The 23,292-nt window shown below is 37.1% G+C and overlaps 1 protein-coding gene and 1 pseudogene across 5 annotated transcripts in view; one reads left to right on the forward strand and one right to left on the reverse strand.

The window, feature by feature from the left end:
* RAPGEF6 (Rap guanine nucleotide exchange factor 6) overlaps positions 1-23,292 on the reverse strand; it is a 205,250-nt gene that overhangs the window by 42,079 nt on the left and 139,879 nt on the right. For all 5 annotated transcript variants that reach the window (XM_090288007.1, XM_090288008.1, XM_090288006.1 and 2 more), the window contains exons 15-17: positions 17,291-17,399; positions 12,549-12,789; positions 5,716-5,873 (exon numbers count right to left, since the gene is read on the reverse strand). In XM_090288007.1, coding sequence (XP_090144133.1) covers positions 5,716-5,873; positions 12,549-12,789; positions 17,291-17,399 — 508 coding nt within the window. The remainder of the gene's footprint in view (positions 1-5,715; positions 5,874-12,548; positions 12,790-17,290; positions 17,400-23,292) is intronic.
* Positions 19,584-20,744, forward strand: LOC150000529 (farnesyl pyrophosphate synthase pseudogene; annotated as a pseudogene).

Consider the following 23,292-nt stretch of genomic DNA (forward strand, 5'->3'; position numbering starts at 1 on the left):
TTGACAAATAAATGTATCTTTTCAGGTGACAAAATCCTAACACACACACAAAAAAAACCACAAAGAAAAACAGAATAATTAGTGCCACACTATACATACAATTTTGATGTCATTTTCATATATTTTAATTATTCCAATGACAGACACACATTTCATTTTCTCTTCTCTTGCTGCCAACATACTGTAACATCATCTGGGAAGGAATGAAGTTGTACATCTTGCTAAACACTATAAAAAGTCATACTCTGTTTAAAGCCATTTCCCCGCCCCACAACAAACTGTTACAGTTACGTAAGAGATATTCAGGCATCATAACTGGGTATCTCCAGAACAGAGCCACAAATGGGATTACCCAAACCATTAAGCAAAGTCCTGATAAATTTGCCAAGGTGATAAAAGTATCAACTTGGAGAACATTTGAGAGACAGAGAAAATTTCTCTGCACTAATATCGGTTCTAGTGTAAACCTCTTTTTCTATTTTATAATTGTTACATGTATTAAGGTATATATATTCTTTATAAACATGCCTGTCAATGGAAGAAAACATACATGGCAAATATAATTCATGGCACATGGCAGAGGTTAAATTTGAATCAACAAGATGATTTAAGCAGTTTAAATTCTAGGTTCAGAGCTAGACTCCACTTACAAATATAATTCTGTAAAGGCAGAACAGACATTTAAAAATAATCTTTGAGGAGTATATCATTTATTAGTCTTATGATTCCCATTTCATTAACAAAATTCTTATAAGTAAATGAATTCAAGAAAAGGATTCTCAGTTGTCTGGGCTTTCAACCCAAAGATACACTTTCTAGAATGCTAACTATAATCTTGCATGACTAAAACAAGATAATGAGATATGTGAAGAATGCATGTACTGATGCTGAGGTTACACTAAAAATGGGAGAACTTTATGTATTTAAGATGAGATGATTAAAAAGAAGAAACACTACAAAAAAAAAAAAAAAAACGGACTCTTTGCTGTGCTTTAAATCATTAATTGATGAATGAATAGTTTGAGAGTTTCTGTTATGTGCCAGGAGTGTTCAAGTGGTCAACACAATAATAAATGAGAAGGACAAAGTCCCTTCTCTCAGGGATTTGCTTGTATTCAAGGGAGTAAGTGGTCATTCACGGAATGGCAGACAATAAATAAATAAATGAGACACTCCATATAGTGAAAAATATCACAAAGAAAACACAGGGTGGTGGTACAATGGTATAGATGATTGAGGACTGGCAAAGCTGTACAAGAGTCAGACAGTAAATATTAAGTTTTGCAAACCAAGAAAGAATACAAATATCCACAAGATTTTTTAAAACAAAATTCAAATTTAAATATAAAACATGTAAAGATATATGCACACAGAAATTCAGGCAACACCTACTAAAAGGATACTGGTTAAATGGGATACTATCAGCTGTTTAAAAAAACTTGGTAGAATGATACATTCTTTACAGAAAAGTATCCCAGTTACACTGCCAAGTGAAATGGGCTAAGTGAAGGAAAAGTATATCATTTAGAGAGAAGGGAATGAGTCATACATTTTATGTGTATTGAAATTTATGGAAGGATATGTAAGTAAATGAAAAATTGCTAATTTTGGAGGGTAAAGACATTTATATTCTATCCTTTCTCTAAAGTTTGGTTTTTAAAAAAACTGTAATTATATGTTCCTTTAGAACTGAAAATAAGTTAAAATAACAGATTTGAAATGTTTAAAAATTTGAAGCTCACTAAATATTACAGAAAAAAATTTAAAAGCTACACTCCAAAAAAAAAAAAAAAGAAAAGAAAAAGAGTAAACAAAAGTTCCACATGCAGCCCTGGCCAGTATGGTTCAGATGGTTGGAGCAATCATCCTATAAACTGAAAGGTCACCACCAGCTCGATTCCCAGTCAGGGCACATACCTAGGTTGTAGGTTTGGTTCTTCCTAGTCAGGGCCCATGCAAGAGGCAACCCATCAATGTTTCTCTCCCCCATTGATGTTTCTCTCCTTGTTCTCTCTCTCTAAAATCAATAAGCATGTCCTCAGATGAGGATTTAGAAAAAAAAAAAAAAAGGTTCCATATGCAGACTCAGGGGAAAAAATAAAAATCTGAAGTTTCAAAATCCTTTTAGCCACACTGAATTCTTTTAGGCCTCATCTTGTATTAGGTCACAAACTCCAAAGAAAATCCCACATTTCACAAGTTACAGAATACTATGCATACTCTGATGCTATGAATATAAAAACATAGTCAAAAAAAGTGACTAAAAGAACACATGTCAGTTTACAGTAGCAAACTTGTAAGTGGATAGAAAAGTTCTGCTTTCTGCTTCATCCAGTTGTTTGATTAAAAAAAATAAAATACTACATATAAACATAAGCAATAGAAACCATACACTTGAAGATACTTACAGTACAGACCAGCAGCTGAAGGCAGCAAAAACAAAGCAAAACCACAAAAAGGTCATAAAACTATTCAACAGTCCTGCAGCTCTGTACCCACTTCCTAATAACCGTACACATGCAGCACAAACATGACTGAGATCAAGAAAGATAAATGTGAAACTTGGCTGACAGAGAATTCAGTGTTGTCCTATATACTTCAAGAAGCTGAATTTAAAATTAATTGATGAGTATTCTGTTCAACATAATTATAAATAGTACCACAAAAAGCCTTTCATGAAGTTGTATATTTTGCGGTTTAAAAAATATACTTTATAAGTTAAATAACTATTTTATGTGTTAATTTATATCGCTGGTATGGACACAGGCTGCAGTCTGCTTTGCAGACAGATGTTCTCTGAATAGAGTTTAAAAAGGTATCTTCTGCCCTTTCATTATGTTTTCAATGAGAGAATTATGCAATCAATCTGAAATCAAACTGAATAGCAACTCCTCTTCAGAGACCTGAATTTCAGCACCATGAGGCTTACAGTTTTTTAATTTTAATAATTCCAATCTCCTTCCTTTGTTCACCCAGCCAAATCCCCATCTTTCCTTTTCTCTCTCCTTTCCCTACAACCATCCCTTACTCCTGCCCAGCCCCACTCGTACATATTCCAGTGGCAAAAAACAGCCATAAGAATCATTCAATCTATAAATCATATGTCCCTAAATACTTATCTTATGAAAGTACAGGCAGACCTCATTTTATTGCACTTCGCTTTACTGAACCTCACAGATGTTGGGTTTTTACAAACTGAAAACAAGATCATCCAATAGCAAAAATATTATACTTGCTTTATTGTGGTGGTCTGGAACCAAACTGGCAATATATCTGTATGCATACTGTATTTATTCTGTGCTGCTTTGGCAGGGTAAAAATATTTTATTTTTGAGTGCAAAGCAAGAAGTACTGCTGTGGAACACACACACACACACACACACACCCCACACCCCCCCCACACCTCCCCAATGGAACACACATACACAGCAAGAAGTACTGACACACACACACACACACACACACCCCACACACACCCCCACACCCCCCCAATGGAACACACATACACAGCAAGAAGTACTGCTGTGGCTGGCGCGCGCACACACACACGCGGAAATAAATTCACATGACAAGCAATTGAGAAACAACAAAATGTGTTAGTGATTTCCGGAAAAGGAGGTTCTGGCTGTGGCAAAGGGACCTGAGCATCCCCATTGAGATAACATTTGAGCTCTGCACTGAGGAAGAGGAAGAAGTCCACAGGCTATGCAGGAAGAGACCACCACAGGTGGCAAACAGTACGGGCAAGGAGCACGCTGAAAGTACATGCCATACTCAAAAAAGGTGGGTGAGGTAACAGCGGAGAGAATGGGAGGACAGGAGGCTAGAAAAAAGAGCTTATAATCATGCTGTGAAAACTGGAGCCCTACAGTTATTAAGTAATTGTCTTTAGGCTCCAAACACACCTGCCTTGTCATGACAGGGCTGACATCCTGCAACCCATGTTTCTTCTTGGTCAACTGGCTCCTTCTTCGGTTCTGCCACAAAGGGGAACTGGAGCTGGACTGCCAAGCTGGAAGAAGAGCCTGCCTTTCTGCTTTTTTTCTTGTGGGCCTTTGTTCCTATATCACCCCAGCAACATTTCTTCACCCTAGTAGTGGCATTGCTTTCAGAAATCAGAAGCTGAATCCAGTTCGCAGCTTTTCTACTTCTGTGATACCTCAGTGCTTGCTTTTTTACCCTTTCAGGTAAACAGTTTACTTTATACTTTGATAACAATTCCTTATATTCACTTGTCATATATCTCGAGTGGTTTCTATTTCATGACTCAATATTGACTAATACAGAAGTCACTAGAAATATCTAAAGTAAAGACTCATAAAACTGTTCTAGAAAGAACACTGGTAGTCATGTAGAGAGTAGGAAATATCAAAGGTTTAGTAACCTCTCTGGTAGTAAAGAGGCAAGTAAAATAAAAAGGAAGAAACTGTAGAATGACTCAGTAAACTGCACTTTTATGTTATGTCCTACAGTTTTTATTTAAATTACTATAAAGCGTAAGTTTTACTGTGACTCATAGAGCCTCCTTTTAACACAGAGATTTATGTAACTGAGTTTCTTCCATTTTTACACTAGTTACTAGGAACTTCAGTATTAAAATTGAAGCTGAATCAACCACAGCAATCTTTGTAGGGGTATTTTTTTCCCTCCTCTCCTTGAACCCAATTATATATTTGTTTTTAACTGTTATGTGTCTTTTACTGAAAGCCATCTCAAATCTTTTCAAGTGATGAATATAAAAACAATCCTTCGTTGAAGCAGCTAGAGGAGCTCAAGACCTTCGCCCATTGTCCTTTATAATATTAAAAAGGGTCTTAAGTCTGAGGGGGGGGATTGTTATTTTTGTTATAAAAATTTAATTAATTATTAAAAAAAAAAGAAAAATATAGGAAAGGGTGAAGCCAGAGAACCTGTATGTATGACCCATGGGCATGGACTGGGGTGGGTGGGGTGGGGGTAGGATTGCTGGGAGAGGGGTGGTGTTGGGCAGAGGGGAACAAAGGGGAAAAAATTGGAACTATTGTAACAATATAATAAAATATACTTAAAAAAAAGGAAATAACAAACACACACAAAAAAAACCCTAAAAATAAAAATAATCCTTCTAAGACAAAATGTTTCTTCCTCATAATGAAAATTAAATCAAATAGCTAAATGATGACTGTTTCTGCCTCTGTGTAGCAATACATGTAGAAAAATTAATTTGATGCCTGACACTAAGTTTAAACACCAATGAAAAGGATGTTATAGTGCTTTAATTAACAGCACATGATGAAAAAAATCTTTAGCTTCAAATGTTGGGGGAAAATCAGTGTTTCTAGAAAATTACTAACCCATTTATACATGGGTTAGATAAGTGAGACTGCTTAGATTAAAGTAATCTGACTTATTCTTTTCCACACCCTGGATAACATGGTTTTTGGCTAAAGAGGAGTTATCTCTGCTCTCATTCCACTGCTCAAGTTGGGGTTATGAAAAGATACCTGAATGTAATCATGTAATCTCTTTCCTATGTACTTCTAGTTCATATTGGAGAAGAATCACTCCAGCTTAGATAAAAAGGCATCATTTTCTGTTTAGCTTTTTTAATTAAGTCATAATCTAGAGGTAGAGAAAGAAGGCTGCAAGCAAATCTAGTATTTGTTGCACAAGGCCTAACCATGTGTTTGTCCATTTTGTACAATACCTCTATATAAAATCACAAACAGAAGTCACCTGAAGGATTGGAAAAATCCAACATGCTGGTGGTCGGCTGCAGGAGATCTGGGCTGCTGGATGACAGTGTTCCAGGGATGGGCATGATGGCCAGACTGTGTCTACAGTGCCTCGTTCCCACAATGCTGTCGTCCTGCGACTGGCTCAGGCCTCCATCACTTCAAAAGAATGTCAAGTCACTTTAAAGTACTTGAGGGTTCTTAATAATAAACATTACTGTTCTCTGTGCACTAAGGCATACAGAACCAACTCAAAGTATAAATGACACATGGACACAAATAACAGGGCGGGGAATGACCGGAGGGTCTGGGATGGAGATGGTGGATGGGCGGGGCAGGGGAGAGCAATGAGGGAAAATGGGACAATTGTAATAGAACAATAAAAATGAAATAAAGAACCAATTCAAATAAAAAAACAATTCAAAGTGTGACTTCAACAATTAAAATATTATAACAATTTTTAAAAAAGGGACAACTGTAATAATGAAAATGGCAATAAAATGTTCTTAACAATGCCACAGAAATAAAACTTAACTTACACATCTAAGTAATTCTACCTCACAATAGAGAAACAGTCCTATTTAGTTTCTGCTGGTTTTGGTAGGGAAACTGAACCTGAGTGTTTAGGAAGCCTTTGAGATCTGCCAGTATCAGTGGACACCAATGTATGTATCCAACAATGAACAGCCAGCACCACAGCAAGGTTCTCTCTCTCTCAACAGAAAAGCCTGGTGACCTCCTAGGCAAAGGGTGGAGCTGGGTCTATACCCAAACAAAAAATAGGGCAGGTTGTAAAAAACAATGGAGCCAGGCTCAAGTGACAAAATAAAATGTCTTTAAAAATATGAACAATCTGAGAACTGCCCAAACTCTCAAGAAGAGACAATAGGAAGATGGCACAGAGAATAGCAACAAACAACAATGAAAACATGTGACAAACAGAAAGGAGAAGGAAAAAGGACCAGAAACGAAAATGGGAGAAAAGAATCTGATAGTCTCCAATGTTTATTCTAAGGGCACATTATTTCCAGCGTGATCTCTTAATTCTATTTGGCTGTTTCCTAGATGAGAACATCAAAACCAGAACAGAAAGCAAGTCATCTAAAGTTAATTCTCTTCCAAGTTTTCAAAATAAATATCAATTAAATGGCCACAGTTAAGCAAAATAAAATACATTTTCTTTAGAATATTTAGAAGTGTTACATAACTCAAAATCTAGCTAAGAAAAAAAAAGAAACATAACTGTCACATGATTTTAGATAAACATATAAGTCCTATAAAAGAGGAAATGTAGAACAGTCCTACACAAACAGAATAGCAATGAAAAGGAATAATTTCCATCAGCATCAACAGTCAAAATACCACTTATTTCTAAGGGTTATGCTTGTTAAAACCAATGGTTTAGGCTAATTATTAATTCTCATCTAAATTTATTAAATGCAAAACATTCTCTCCAGTACTTGCCACACATACAGAGTATCACAGAACACTTACCTATTAGCATGAAATGGATTAAAGTCTGTCTTAAAGATGAGTGATATGGGATACACTGAGAATATGTTAGGAGTAAAAAATAGCATTTAGGCAGATTAGGAAACTGCAAGATTGGTGTAAAGGACTATTAAATAAACAGCTAAAGGACTGTTAATAGCAGACAAGGAAAAGAGCTAGGACAAGACAGAGAGCAGAGGAGTCAAGAAAAAGCATCAAGACACAGAAGACAGCAGACGTAAGTGTTTCAAAAGCAAGCTATGTCAGACAGACCTGGGTTATTAGCTGTGTGACCTCAGGGAATTGTTTCTAGATCTTGATTTCTTCACCTAAAAATGTGAATAGCACTTTCTCCAAGGGCTAATTTAAGGATTAAAGTAGGCAATGTAGGTAAACATTTGGCACGGAGGAAAATAGGATTCCTATTTTTAAGAAGATGGTGAAGTATTTTTAGCAAAATTAAAATAGAACAGTAGAAACAAGAAAGGATTTCAAGCAATTTATACTGAAATCCAGTGGGGCACAGGGTGGGTATGACAGGTGAAGGCACTGTAGAAACAGAAGATGTCCTGGGGAGAGAAGGCAGTCTAATCTGACAGATAAGGCAAAGAAAATATCTCACTTAATAAGTAATTTGTGCTTATGTTAAATTAGCTTTTTATATAAAAAGGAAGGGGCGGGTTTAATAAGTTACTTGGCAACAATTTAAATTATGTAGAAAATAAAAGGTTGTGTTTGTGTGTCTGCTTTAAATATAACAGTCTTTCTTTTACAAATTTTTGAAAACAAACCTGACAATTTTTGGACACGGAGGGTCAGGTAACTGCATTCGAGGAAACAAACTGTTAGAGATTAGCTGGTTGTTTGTACTAGAGTAAAAAGAATTTCAACAATGTTGAAATGTTACAATTTTCTATTAAAGAGAATTGGCTGCATTAGTTGCAGTAGATTGAAATTTAGAGACTAAGAAGTGTATGAAATACACAAAGTTCTGAACTCTCTTACTGTTCTTACTTAGCATTACTTCTGCTTTCTATTAAGCAACAGATATGACGCTGTATAGTTATAATAATGCAAAGCTGGTTACAAATTCATGTTAAGGTGTGAGCACATATAAATGAAAACTATACTAATGTTAAGTATAACCCATGCTGTGACACGAATGAAATAGTATCTAATTGGCAAACTATCCATGCTTGCTTGGAAGCTGAAATAATAAAGCCTATTTGCAAATAATTATGTCATTTCTTACCAAAACAGTCTCCTGAGGTGATGCAGTAACAGAAACAAGACAGTTTTGATAAATTCCTCAATAATTCCCTGACACTAAATTTACTTAAAAGTATATTCTAGTTTCACATTATGAAACTAAAAAGGCTGCGTAAATATCAATATGCAAATAAAAAGTAATACCAATATTAAAAGCAAACAAAAAACGTTTGAGGACAAGAAATGAGGAGAAAAAATAATCTGGTAAGCAAACAAGACAGTCCACTCCTGGGACTGTTACAATGAGTAACATCAAGATGTTACTTAGGCAATTTGTGATTAAAGAAAACAAAATAAAATCTGAGTGATTAAAAAAAAACATTTCGTTAATTGTGAAGTAAATTCTGATCTATAAAAACCACATTGCTATGTCTTAATTTACAGATATTAACTCAAAATCAGTAATTTTTTCCACTTTTAATTTTCAGGAACATTCTTTCATTCTAAAATGATGTCATGGTTAAAGATGTTGAGAATTACTGTTTTTATCTCAACTATTTGTTCCTCCCTTACATTCACCTTCTGTAGATATGCTTCTTTACAGTACTTCTAACAACTCATCTACTCTTAGAAAAGTGAGTACCCCTTTCACAGAGCCCTGGAACATAGATGTTCAGAAATTGTGAAATCAAACTCATTAAAAAACAAATATTCAAAGTATAAAACTTTAAGAATACAGAAAACAAGCAAGCAAGGAAGAAAAAATTACCTATAAAATTGTACCTTAGTGAAAACTACAATAAACAGTTTGTTTTCAAGTCATTTTTGCAGCATATATAGCAAAAATATTTAACTAGCTCCTTGTAGTTGAACATTTAGAGCATTTCCAATTTTGTTTTACTGTATTATAGATAACATTCCTAAGAACATCCATATATAAACCTTCATCTAATTATGATAGAAATGGAATTACTGACTCAAAGGTAAGAACATTTTTAAAGCTCTTGATAAGAAACTCCTGAATGCTCTATAGAAAGGTTGCATCATTTCATCTTCCCACACTAGTCTGAGCTTATTATCTATCCTACGTTACCAATTCTGGCCCTAAATATCCTCTGTCAATCTTCAATTAAGCAGTTCTACCTATTCTAAATTGTGTACCCCTGATCATTATTGGTACAGAACATCTGATTCATATACTCTATTTTTCTATTGATGTTTTCTATCTAGTGATTCTTTTGCATGTGTAGCAAAAGGGGTTGTCTGAATTCATTTTCAACGATTAAGTGCCAAAAAATATAACATACATTTTCAAAAATGAAAAGTGGGCATAAAGAAAGGTAAAATGACAAATTAACTCTCTGCAAAATAGACTCCAGTAGAAAACTTTTATGATTTCTATTAAAATAATTTATTTTTTGATATATATATGGCTGAAATTAATAGTATCTTACTTAATCAAAACATGTTTAGAAGAGACAGCAGTTTAATATTAACTCCTAAAGGGCAGCATTTTATTCAGGTTTATAGTCATAGCTAGCAGCCTACTATTCACACAAAGCAAGAGACTCAATAAATACTTGTTGACTAATAAATAAAAAACAAACAAACAACAAAAAAACACCTTCTGAGTTTAAGTAAAACTATTCCTACCAGACCTTTCGTTCTCTTGGTACCATTATGAAGAAATAATGCTTGAAAATATTCAAATGACTGCTCCTAGACACTTCAATTTCCACGTCTCCGCTGTACCCAAAGACAGCATTCAAGGATTAGACATTTGGTCCACGCCAAAAGGCCTTGAACTCTGGTCCTGTCAAAGACATCCGTGACCATATTTGGTCCAAGCCAAATGGTCCTCAGTATTCAAATCCCAATCTGAATCCTGACCCAACTAGGCTACTTAGGCAGGAAGGATTGGTATTGGCAATACAGCCACAACACAGTTATTAGACCAATAAAACACAATAGCATTTCTTATGTATTAACCCTGTTAACCAAAAGCAAAAATAAATGTTATAGGCTATTTGAACTCAGGGCTGCTTTCTTTTTTTTTTTTTTTCATGCCCTAGCCTGCCACCCCCCATCCCCACCCCCAGCTATATCAGGGCTGCTTTCTAAGTGTGGACGTTTCTGGACAGGACCAAATGTCTGGTATGGAATCCAGGTGGAGTAACAGAGTCCTGTCCCATGAAGAAGGTACTGCAGGAATGAGAGACTGATTTACTTACATAACACCTGAATAGAGCGTTTGGGAATGTGAAGCTGACAAGCTAGTCAGTTACAATCGGTGCTCTTTGGTTTTTGATGACATGTGTCACACTTTGCCACTGTTCAAAATGAGAACCACTTAAAGGATTCATGGACTCCAGAGCAAACCCACCAGGGCTTCTGGAACTGGAACGCAGGGCATTACCTCCTGAGGAACTGCCCCTTGTGCACTCTTTTCTGCCTCTAGTCCTCCATTCTTTTTCCTTTTCCCTAGTGTCTTCACACAGTGACTTCTGTTCCCAATCTCTTCAGTGTGGGCCAGCCTGCTCTCTTACATTCTCCTTACTCAATGCTCATTTGTGAGAACAAGACTTTTCTTACAGTGTTTGCTGTGCTGCTACAATATGCTGAATAATATAAGAACTTTGCTATTTTAAAGTTATCATTTTTATAGATCACTTGCCTCAAGGACAGTAGTCATTCAGGAAGGAATGAGTAATAATCCTTCTAGAAACGAGTGACATTAAGAACAGAGCTCAGGGTGTTTCAATCCTGTGTGAGCCCCAAGTTAAATTAACAGCAAATTTGTTTCCCTGACTGGAAATAGCATCTCAAGAAAAAGAACATTTTCCCATCAGGAAATCTTTTGAGATCTTGACATAAGAGAGCTGACATTTAGTATTCCAAAGCTGCCCCCTTGTTAATTTCCTTGCTATTACTGCTACTGGTGCTGCACCTTCAACCCAAACTACAAACACGCTAACAGAGAAGTTCCTAAAAGCACAAATCTTACCACATCATCTGTTATCTCTGGCTCCCTCTTATGACAGGAAGAAGTCCTTATCTTTGGCATAGTATTCAAAGTCCTACATAGCTAGCACTGTCTCACTTGCTTCACCTTTAAGTGTGCACACATACACAGTACACTCAAAACAACCAGGCTTGTTGCTGCCTTCGTGCATATCAAAACATTTATCATCGTCTAAAGCACCACTGGCCTGCTTTCCCTTTTAGATAATAAACTCTCAAAGGACAAGAGACTTGTCCTACTTTTCTTTCCATATTTCTATCTCTGGACATTGTGCCTAATATATGATAAATATGAGAATAATGAGTTCCTGATATGATTTGCTTAAATGGAGCAACTACCTCTTTTCAGCTCTATAATTATCACCTGTCATAGTGCCAGGAATATCAGAAGCCAAATACGTGTTTTCTTTGAGCATGTTTGTTTGAATATGCTTTCTTTCTTCTACTGATTAATTGTACCAACCTACTACATGCTAAGTACTGTATTTGATTAGAACCTCTGAGATTAAGGAAGTAGATAATGTAAAATATACACAGATACAATATATACTAGAATCATTTCCAGTCATGACACACCAGTGGACTGATCTCATCAGTATTTTACAGACCTTAATTTACATGGAAAATCTTAAAATTTTACTCAGTTTTAGTGACATCTGATTTTGGAAACAAATAAGATTTGATTAATAAGATCAGTTTTAGAATTCAAGAGGGAATAAACAGTGCAATAAGAAGAAGATAACTTAAAAGACAAAGTACAACTAGTGAATGTGTCCTAAGATTTAAGGTGTCCAAATTAATAGGTCAAGGGACTGAAACTGTAGCAAAAGTGTATCAAAAAACCAAAGATTTTATAAAGTAAAATGGGTAGTTTATTTTAAAATTCAAAACAAAACTAACAGAAGACTATATAATCTAACAGTGGTAACTTCAATGGAAAAGATGGGGAGACATTCAGAATTTATTCTTTCTTATTTATGGATTGCTTATAGATTTTATGATGTATTAGTTGTATAAAAACTGAAACAGACCCAATTTTCCCTTCCCTAAATATATCATAAATTTGACAGTCAATAGGAAAATGCCCCCATGACTGACAACAGCATTACATACCTAAATAGTTTGGGAGGCAAGATACTAAATCGTGTTTTATCCAAAATTTTCCTGATTTTGTTTCTTCCACCTGAAACAGTATTTGCTTTTACTTTCTTATTTCCTTTCTCCTGTGTTATCTGCTCAATATCTCCCGGCACATCCTGGATTGAATGGCGATTACTTCTTTTTTCAGCAATTTTGGGAATATGAGGAACACCAGATTTTTCTTGTTCAGTCCTACTAAGCAACTCTTTGAACACTGTGGAAATAAATAAACTGTCATTACTTCATATTAGTGTTTATATAAACAACAAATTTTAAAGATAAACATAGTCACATTCTATCACTTGGCCTTTCACAGCCTTATTCATGAAATTTAAAGCCATTCATTATCAGTTATACCACCTTTCTTTTCAGTTTTTATACCTGACTATACTCCTGATTTTGTCCAAAAGTGATTTAAAAAAGAGTTAACTGGGGAAAATGGAAAGTCAACAGACTACCAGCATGTTTGAGAAGTACAGGGGTTCCTACTTAGAAAATAAGCAATATAACTGCTAATCATTCAAATTTTATTGAAATATATATTTAGATTCTATTATTTGTTATTTCTAATGATAAGATGAGATGAAATGAGATGTAAATACTATATTAGGCTCAGTTTTGCAAAATTCAGCCATTTAAAAAATAGGAAGAACTTTGCTTGACCTATTTTTAGCAGAAATAGTACTAAATTTGGTAACAATATGACAATTTCCTCAATGTCTCATTCATGAAACTCAGGTCACCCAGTAAAATAAAGCAACTAATAAAAATTCAACTGCAGTGGTCTGAAATGTAAAATACCAAATATCTTTAGATAACTTTCGACCAACCCTAAGTCTGGCGAGTTATTTCATCCTTAAGGAGAATGCAAGTGCATTGCTGGACTTGCCTGTCTAGCAATATGTTTGCCTAAATTCAAATTTTCAACTTGTGAGAGGAGCTATATCACCCCGATATATGGCAAAAGAAAAGATATCTGTATAAGGCTAAATATCTAGAAGCTATTAGTGACTCATTTTCCAGTTAAAAAAACCTATCACCTTTTTTCCATAACATCATGACATGAAAAAGATTTTTTGGTTGTCATCATTTTAAATGTCTGCTCTTAAACAAGATCAACTACTAGAGGAAAAAAAAAAAACAAAACAAAACACCAAAAAGGTACATGCTAAAGTAGAAGGTAACTTCCCTAAACACCTGTGGTGCCTGTGGAGCCTGAATGGGAGCAAGGTGGTGGACGCATACTTCTGAATAGTCAGGCCTGCAGCCCTATGAGATTCGGAACCTCAGCTTTTCAGCAGGTGTAGCTTTGGGCAGCATTACTCTGTACCTTCCTAGAAGACTAGCTGTAAACTGTATAAATGTGCCCACTGAAACTCCAACCATAGAGAACTGCAATCTTTTCAGTTATTTTTGGGGGGCAAACCAGTTTTCCACAACATCAAGGACTAACAAGTAAGATTCAAATGGATAATGCCTTAAGAATTGACAGATTACGGCAATTTGGTTTTCAGTTGTAAAACTGGACCATTTTGAAAGTTTTCATATTACCAAAGCATATTGCAAGCTTATGAAAAGCACATTTTCTGCCCTCAAAATAATGAATATCTTTAGGAGTCACCTTTCAAAGAAGCTCTGCTTGATTAAAATACAATAAATTGCTTTCAGTTTCTATTTTTAAATTTCACTTTATTTTAAGCCATGTGGTAAAGAGAGAAATGCTTTTTTGAGCTAAAATCAAGCTATCCATCCATTTACAAAATACTTACTGACCTATAAATATATGTTAGGCACTATACTAGGAGTCTGCAGAGCCCTGTTGTGGTATACACAGTCAGTCTAAGATACAGAGAGAACACCAGGGACAGAGAATATAATGAGAAGAACTAATTAAGATAGCAGGAAAGGGAAGATCGTTCCTAGTTAAGTCACTGTGTAAGAAGAGGTCATTAAATGAGTAGATTTTAACTAGGCAATGTAAGGGTAGGAGGAACTATTCTGGACAAGAGGAAATCTCTAGTTCAAAGGCCCTGTGGAAAAAAGAAATGTTCAATAAAATGACGATGACTAGAGATCAAGGTAGAAAGTGGCCTGTTAAAGCTATGGTGAGGTATTTGGATTTTCTGTTAAGAGCAACAGGAGATCTTAGAATGGGCAGCAGATAGCCCTGGCAGTGGTCGTTATGTAAGGTGACTCAATAGTGTACAGAGTAGTTTATATCTTCACTGGACTTGTATCTGTAAGTAAAAATCTGTGGAGCTTCTGATTTGTAGATAAAAGAAGAGAAATGACTGTGCTGAATTAAAAAAATTAGTTAAGGACAAAATAAACAGATGGTGAGCAAATGTAATTACACTACAATACCATTAAACAGCAATATCAGATACAATATACAGGTCAGAAATGAGGGTGCCCAAGAATGAATGAACGTTTAAAACATCTGATTAAAAACTTCTCACTCTCTACATATGTGTGTGTTTACACATCCACAAACAAAAAACACAAATAAGGGAAGTCAAAGGACAAATAACTTGGGGAAAATATTTACAACCCTTAAGATAACAGGACATTTAAATGAAACAAGAGTACAAATAAAGAGACTATTTATAAATAAGAAATATTAACAGATATAATGAAGTGTTCAACCGCCCTCGTTATAGGGAGCACAGAAGTAACTAGAAGGCTGATTATGCCCTCTGCAGAGGTATTCTTACATGCAGATGAAGCAAGTGTAGTATGCAGACTGGGGTAAACTTTTGGAAAGTAAAATTCTCTAGTAATTGTCAGAGTAATTTCACTTTGAAAAATCTACAGTTGTGTATATAAGCATAAAATATAAGTACAAAGAATTTTCATTACATCACTATAAATAGCAAAACATATTAAGCTAAAACATCCAACAGCCTGGCATCATCTCAACAGATGCGGATAATAATGCAATGGCATCTATGCACTGTATACAAGAAGTAAATCTGTATGAACTGATGTGGAAAGGTACAGATTATTGTATATGGTATGGTCCCATGGTGTATCTTTCTTTAGCATTTTAATTTTCAAAACATATCCATGTATTACTTTTATTAAAAAAATTAAAATGCTAATAATAAATTATCTGAGTGATGGGATTTTAAAAGATGTTAGAAAGTTGAGAAAGCCAAGAGGTATACATGAACTTGAGTTCCACAGCAGGAAAAGGGGAACTGAGATTACCAGCTGTTTTCTTCTTTGAGGGCATATGCTGCATCTAAATGTGAAGTGGGGATCAGGCAGAGGGACTCCACTAGAGGAGGAGAATCTGGGATGGCTGTGAGCACTGCCAGGAAAACCGGAACAGAGCCAAGCCCAAAAGCACTGCCACTTTTTCCCATGGGACACCTCTACTAGTAGCAGTGTTGCATCCTTCTGGTCTATTTTACTGTCTCCCAAGGTCCACCTGGTTAAGCACTATATTATACTGTTTTTGTATTTTTATACATAATATTTGATAGTAGTTAGTAATTATTATGTGTCAGGTACAAAAAGTTAAAGGTATAAGAACCCTATGAAACAGAGATGGAGAAACTGAAGCTTGGGGAGACTAAATAATTTGGTCTTTGGTGATAGGGCAAGCTCTTCTTTCATATTTTTCAAAAGCATAGTTCTTTTACTTTAATCCAAAAGTTGATATTTCTAGATACTAGTTCCAAGCTCCAGGAAATCCAAAATCTAACAAGGCTTATTCATTGATTAATTAATACATTAGGAATTGTGAATAGACAGTTATTTACCAGACTTCACACGACATAATTCAGTAAAAGGAACTCAAGCGAAATGAGGAAAAATAACACGTTTCACTTTTCGTTACGACTAAGTGCAAAAGAGGAAAAAACAGCACACACTTCCTTTTCCATAGGCATAGCTTTTAAATTCAAGTCTTACTTCTTAAGTTTCAGCCTAAATGACCTAGAGGTCTTTTTTCCTTTCTACTTTGTAAGGACTCAAATTTTCTTTGATAGTTTTCTACTGTCATACTGTGGCCATTCTCAGAATCTCAAGGAAAATCTAATGGTATTCAATTAAACCCAAATACAGGAAGTCATTCCTAGATGTTAAACAACAACAATAGTAGATTAAGTTAAAAGTACAGGCTTAGTCCTTGCTTCATTCAAATAGAAACAGGATCAAAACACATTTCAGGCAGTCACCAATATTTTTACATAAAAGTAGAGTATGTTGTTATTAATTTATAATTCACTGTTAATTAATGTCAATGTTTTACTCAATTTATATTCATGAGACAGCTAATCTGGCATTCATATTATTATTTCAGAAGGCTAGTGAACACATTAGAAGTAGACTGATTTGTTGATTTTGCACACTGGGGAGGGTGCTAATTCTGACTTCTAAGTTTCATTTGGGCCATTCTAAGTCATTCAGTATCTTCCAATCAAGTACAGTACATGATAGCTACTCAGTAGGCATTTTATAAATAACTAAATACAGTTGTACATGCGTTTTGAAATGTACTAAGATATCAAAATAGTAATTAAATACAAATAATAAAAATTAAAATCCTAGAATACATACTATTATATCTCAGCACCAAAGATCCTAAAAAAATGTTCAAGTAGCAAACATAGAAAGATGTTTACATTTTACTATCATTTTCATTGTAACGACTCTTCTCTTTTCAATTACAAACAAACAAACCTCAGAGTTTTTTCAATAAAACTTACCAAAAATGTTAGTCTTTACAGTAAGTGCAAGATGAGTATTATTCCTTAAAATTTCAAGGGCCTTCACAAATGTAATATTCTCAAAGTTTTGTCCATTTACTTCCATTATCTTCAGAAAGTATTTGAAAAATACAAATTAAGACAAAGACAATATTAATTACCTCTGAAACCTTAAGTTTAATAATAAAAAAATAAAATAAAATGAAATTTGAATAAAATGTACCTGTAAGTGAACAATGGTTATGTCTGTGAGAAGTGGCATTAATGTTGAATTTCTTTCTCTATACTGTATTTCCCCAAATCTCTATGACAAACATTTTTAAAAAAGTTCATTCCCTCTGGGATCATATTAGGGAAATTTAAAATTAACACAGGTTGATTTATATGAAGGAAAAATTTTAACTGTCATCAGCTCATAAAAATTATTGCCTATGTACGTACAAATTTCAGTGAAACGTTCTGAATGCACATTTATTCCACTTAAAGGAGACAAAGTGGTCCTGCCATTGCCTGAATCTGGCAGTCCAAAACCAACCAGCACCATGTGTAATTTGGTTCGTCTTCCACGTGACACTCTGATCCTTCACAGATGGACTTCCCAAACTTGTACCTCAGAATCACACAGAAGCTTATTTTAAAAATACTATTAATAATTCCAAGGAAAAAAGAATAAAGAGATAAACATAATAAGCAAAAAAGCAGCAGCACAGAGGACAGATCTCAGAGACTGACAGATTCCAAAAAGATAAAAAAGTGTGAGAAACAAAAGCTTTTTTCTTCTAGAAAAAAAAAATAAAATAAAATTTCCCAGAGTTGAAAAAGTCTTGTCTTTATACTGAACTGGATCATCTATGACATACCAAAAAAAAAAAAAAGAAAAAAAGAAGTAAAAAAGGAAATTTTTAAACATATCATGCATATTTTGAATCCGAAGGACAGAAAACAAGAAACTACAAGTATCAATTACTGTAGTGGGGTTAGGTGGGGACCAAAGGTACCTAGAAAAGAAAAATAAAGGTTGGTTTTGACTTCTCTTGAGCAACTGACACTATGATGATGTTATATTTATCTGTGTTTAAAGTTCTAGGGGAAAAATAACTGTGACCAAGAATTTTATACTCCAGTGAACAAAAGCATTATCAGACATGCAATGAAACACAAAACTAATAGTACCCATTTACTCTTTTTCAAAAAAGTACTAGAAGACACTGTGAGATAAATCAAAATAATGGAAACATATGGTATAGATGAAATGCAGGTTATCAATGCAATCAGTAAGTTAGGTGTATGTCAAAGTAACTGTAAGTAATAAACTTATAAAACTTAATGTAGACTTTCAGCCAAGATGGAGGCGTAGAGACACGCTGCGTCTCCCTCCAAAACTAAGAAGGAATACAACTACCTCAAAACTAGAAACAACCAGAAGTTCCAGAAAATCAAACTGCATGGAAGTCCAGCAAACAAAGATATAAAGGAGAAATACTCATCCAGACAGGTAGGAGGGGCAGAGATGGGGCAGAGAGGACGTGGTGTGGTGGTGGTGGCAACGGCGGCAGGCCGGTGGAAAGTGCAGTCACACGTTTTAAAGTCGGGAGGGACAACACCTAGGGAGCATTCCTTGCTCCTCACCAGACCTCGAAGCTCACGGTCCCAGCACCAGGGAATCAAGCCTCATTGGTTCTAACTGTGCAGACCAATGGGGGTTGGGGTAGAGGAAGAAACTGCCAGTCTCAGCGGAGTCCACTTGTTTAAAGGCCCCCCACAGTATTAGAATGTCCGCAGATCCACCCACTCTGGGAGCAATGGCCAGGGCAGCAGCTAGAGAAGTGCCAGTTTTGTGTGGAGGTTGGAGAGGGCCCTGGGAAAGGGGCAAGTGCTGGGCTGGTGGCATTGTTACCTATTGGACCCCTCCCCCACATACAGCGCCACAATGTGGTGAAGCAAGTCACCCTGTACTGACGAATTCCTAAGGCTCCGCCCCTTACAACGTAACAGAGTGACAGCACCACCTGGAACATGGAGGCAAACAAACGCAGGAGCCTGTCAGAATGAGGAGACAGAGAAGTATGGCCCAAAAAGGGGAACAGACCAAGGTTCCAGTGGGAGAAGTAAGTGATGAGGAGATAGCCAACCTCACAGATGAGGAGATAGACAACCTAACAGACGCAGAATTCAAAACACTGGTGATAAAGATGCTCACAGGCTTGACAGACATACTTGAGTACGGCAAACGCATAAGAGAATTAGTGAAGGCTATGCTAAGTGAAACAAAGAAAAATCCACACAGACCGGCATCCAGCAACAGAGTACTTTACTCCTCCCTCAGAATGAATGGAGACCAGAAATTGGATGTTTATGACCAAAAAAAGAAGGATTTCATCCAGCACTTCTCCGAGATTGTCAGGGTCCTGACTGAGGATGACATGGGGCACCCAGAAATAGGAGATGCTATTGCCCGGCTCAAAGAGGTCCTGGAGTACAATGTCATTGGAGGCAAGTACCAGCGGGGTATGACAGTGCTGATAACATTCCAGGATCTGGTGGAACCAAGAAAGCTGGATGCTGATAGTCTCCAGCAGGCCATGACTGTGGGCTGGTGTGTGGAACTGCTCCAGGCTTTCTTCTTGGTATCAGATGACATTATGGATTCATCCCTTACCCGACGGGGGCAGATCTGCTGGTATCAGAAGCCAGGCATAGGTTTGGATGCCATCAATGATGCTATGCTTCTGGAAGCATGTATCTACCGACTGCTGAAGCTTTATTGCCGGGAGCAGCCCTATTACCTGAACCTGATCGAGCTCTTCCTGCAGACTTCCTATCAGACTGAGATTGGACAGACTCTGGACCTCATCACAGCCCCACAAGGCAATGTGGATCTTGGCAGATTCACTGAAAAGAGGTACAAATCTATTGTCAAGTATAAAACAGCTTTCTACTCCTTCTACCTTCCTGTAGCAGCTGCCATGTATATGGCGGGCATTGATGGGGAGAAGGAACATGCCAATGCCAAGAAGATTCTGCTGGAGATGGGGGAGCTCTTTCAGATTCAGGATGATTACCTTGACCTCTTTGGGGACTTCAGTGTGACAGGCAAGATTGGCACTGACATCCAGGACAACAAATGCAGCTGGTTGGTGGTTCAGTGTCTACAACGGGCTTCTCCGGAACAGCGCCAGATCTTGCAGGAGAATTATGGGCAGAAAGAGGCTGAGAAGGTGGCCCGAGTGAAGGCGCTCTACGAGGAGCAGAATCTGCAGGCTGTGTTTATGCAGCATGAGGAAGACAGTTACGGCCACCTTATGGGTCTCATTGAGCAGTACTCATCGCCCCTGCCCCCAGCCATCTTCCTGAGGCTAGCACACAAGATCTACAAGAGGAAAAAGTGACCTAGAGACTACCAGGGCAGGGAGGGGAGATGCCATAAATTACAGTAAATCCTCACTTAACGTCATATGTTCTTGAGTACTGTGACAAAATTTTGCCATAGGCTAATTTATGTAGCCAAGAGATAAGTTCCTATGGTCTATTTTTGGTCACAAAAACATCACTCAACACTTCTAATATAAAACACTGAAATAAATATGAGCTATACACACTTTTTTTTTTTTTTTAAGTTAAGGAATAAATAAAAACAGGTAAGATTACTTTCCAACCTACTTATTCCAGTTAAGGGTTGTAGGTGACAGGAGCCTATTTGAGCCAACCCTGGACAGGGGCCCCTTCTATCACAGGGCCCATTCATAGCCACACCCACTCAGGCAATTTATAGACACCAATTTTTACATGCCTATCTTTTGGGATGTGGGAAGAAACTTGGGTCCTTGAGGAAACCTAAAGAAGGGAAGAATATGCAAGCTCCACACAGTGCACCTGGATGGAATAGATTATATTTTCCCAAACGAGGAAATGAAGGCGAATAAAAACGATGTTATTCCAGGAAAAAAAAAAAAGAAAAATCCACACAAAACCAATGGCGAAGGGAAGGAAACAGGGGTTCAAATCAATGATTTGGAACATAAGGAAGAAAAAAACAGTCAACCAGTACAGAATGAGGAAGCAAGAATTTCACAAATTTTGTGAAAGAGATGAACATACAGGTCTGAGAAGTATGGAGGGTCCTGGGCGAGCTGGACCCAGAGGGGACCACACCGGGATGCATCATGATTGAGTTGCCAAAGGTGAAAGATAAAGACAGAGTCTGGGGGCAGCAAGAGAGAGGTGGAGAGCTGTCTATGGGGGGGTGCCTATTAGATTATCAGCTGATTTGTCAGAGGACATTTGCAGGCAGGAAGGGACTGGCAAGCAGTATTCAATGTGATGAAAGGCAACCTGCACCCAGGACTACTCTATCCAGTAAGGTTATCATTTGGAATGGAAGGGCAGATGAAGTGCTTTCCAGACAAGGTAAAGCTAAAAGAGTTCATCATCACCAAGCCATTATTATATGAAATGTCAAAGGGACTTATTTAAGAAAAAGAGGATCAAAACTATGAACACCAAAATGAAAGCAAACTCACAACTATCAACAACTAAGTCTAAAAAATAAAAACAAAATCCTACTACGCAAACCAGAATAGGAATAGAATCATAGGTATGGGGATCATTTGGAGGGTTATCAGCTGGGAGGGGGAGAAATGGGGTATGGTGCAGGGACTAAGAAGCATAATCGACTGGTACAAAATAGACAGGGGGAAGTTAAGAATAATATAGGAAAGGGTGAAGCCGAAGATCTTATATGCACGACCCATGGACATGAACTAAGGGGGGTGGGATTGCTGGAGGGAAGCGGGGTACTGGACAGAGGGGAGCAAAGGGGAAATAAATTGGAACTACCGTAACAACATAATCAATAAAATAATACTTAAAATAAGTAAATAAATTAAAAAAAAACACTTAATGTAAGTTCCAAAGGTATTCTTAAAAAATAATGTTAAAAAATGACTTAATGGGAGATCCAAGATGGCGGAGGAGTAAATGGAAGCTACACTAACCTCCTCCCAAGACCAGTCTGGATTTACAACTTAATTTTGGAGAAATCATCTGGAATAACCAACGGAACACTAGCTGGAAAGAAGTCTTATAACCACGGAGAGACAGAAAAGGCCGTTACATCACAACCGGTAGAGAGTGCGGAGATGCGGAAGGGCTGGCTGGGCTGACACGGGCAGCTGAAGGGACTGAGAAACAGCTCAGCAGCCGGGGATTCCCCCTGAGAAGGGCAGGGTCTAAACCCCCAGCTGGGCTTCCCAGCCTACAGCAACAGAGTGGAAAGTAAAATAGTATCAGCTGTGAAAAGCGAAAAGCCACAGGGTTTCTTGCTAGCCGGAGAGAAAGCTGGAGAAAAAGAGCTCTTAAGTGGATCACATACGAAAATATTTTGGCCACCACTTACCCTGGGCTCAAGCAGAGGGAAGGCAGAGAGGACTGGAGACACTTGGGGAGAGTTTGGCACGGTGGCTTTGAGGGGAGAACTGGAGGTGCAGCCGACTGGGTCCCAGTGCTGACTCATCCCCAGTACTGCAGGCAGACCATTCCCCTCCAAGTGGCGTCAGCCTGAGGGGAAGCAAAAGCCCTGCCTACAGGAATTAAGCTGCCACACCCACAGTCCTTAAGCCTGACAGCTAATCACAGATTGAGTAGATTATCAACTAAAGGAGACAGACAAAGGCAGTAGATCCCCGGAAGTCTCCAACAGGCTGCCTAGGGCCAGACTGGTACATGATCTGATGCCACCAGAGGCAGATCCAGGAAGTGCAGATCATTCTAAGAAGCACCAACAAACAATAGGAGTCACAAAAATGGGGAGACAGAGAAACAACCTCCCATCAAAAGGAAAGGTAGAATTCCCAGAAAGAGTGCTAAATGAAATAGAGGGGAGCGAACTATCAGATATAGAATTCAAAACATGGATTATGGAGAAGCTGAATGAGCTCAGCGGAAACTACAAAGAACTCCAGAAAAACTACAAGGAACTCACAGAAAATTACGTGAGCATGAAA

This window comes from Furipterus horrens, unplaced genomic scaffold (genome assembly GCF_987537825.1).
Source record: "Furipterus horrens unplaced genomic scaffold, mFurHor1.1.pri manual_scaffold_10, whole genome shotgun sequence".
In the NCBI taxonomy this organism is placed as follows: domain Eukaryota; kingdom Metazoa; phylum Chordata; class Mammalia; order Chiroptera; family Furipteridae; genus Furipterus; species Furipterus horrens.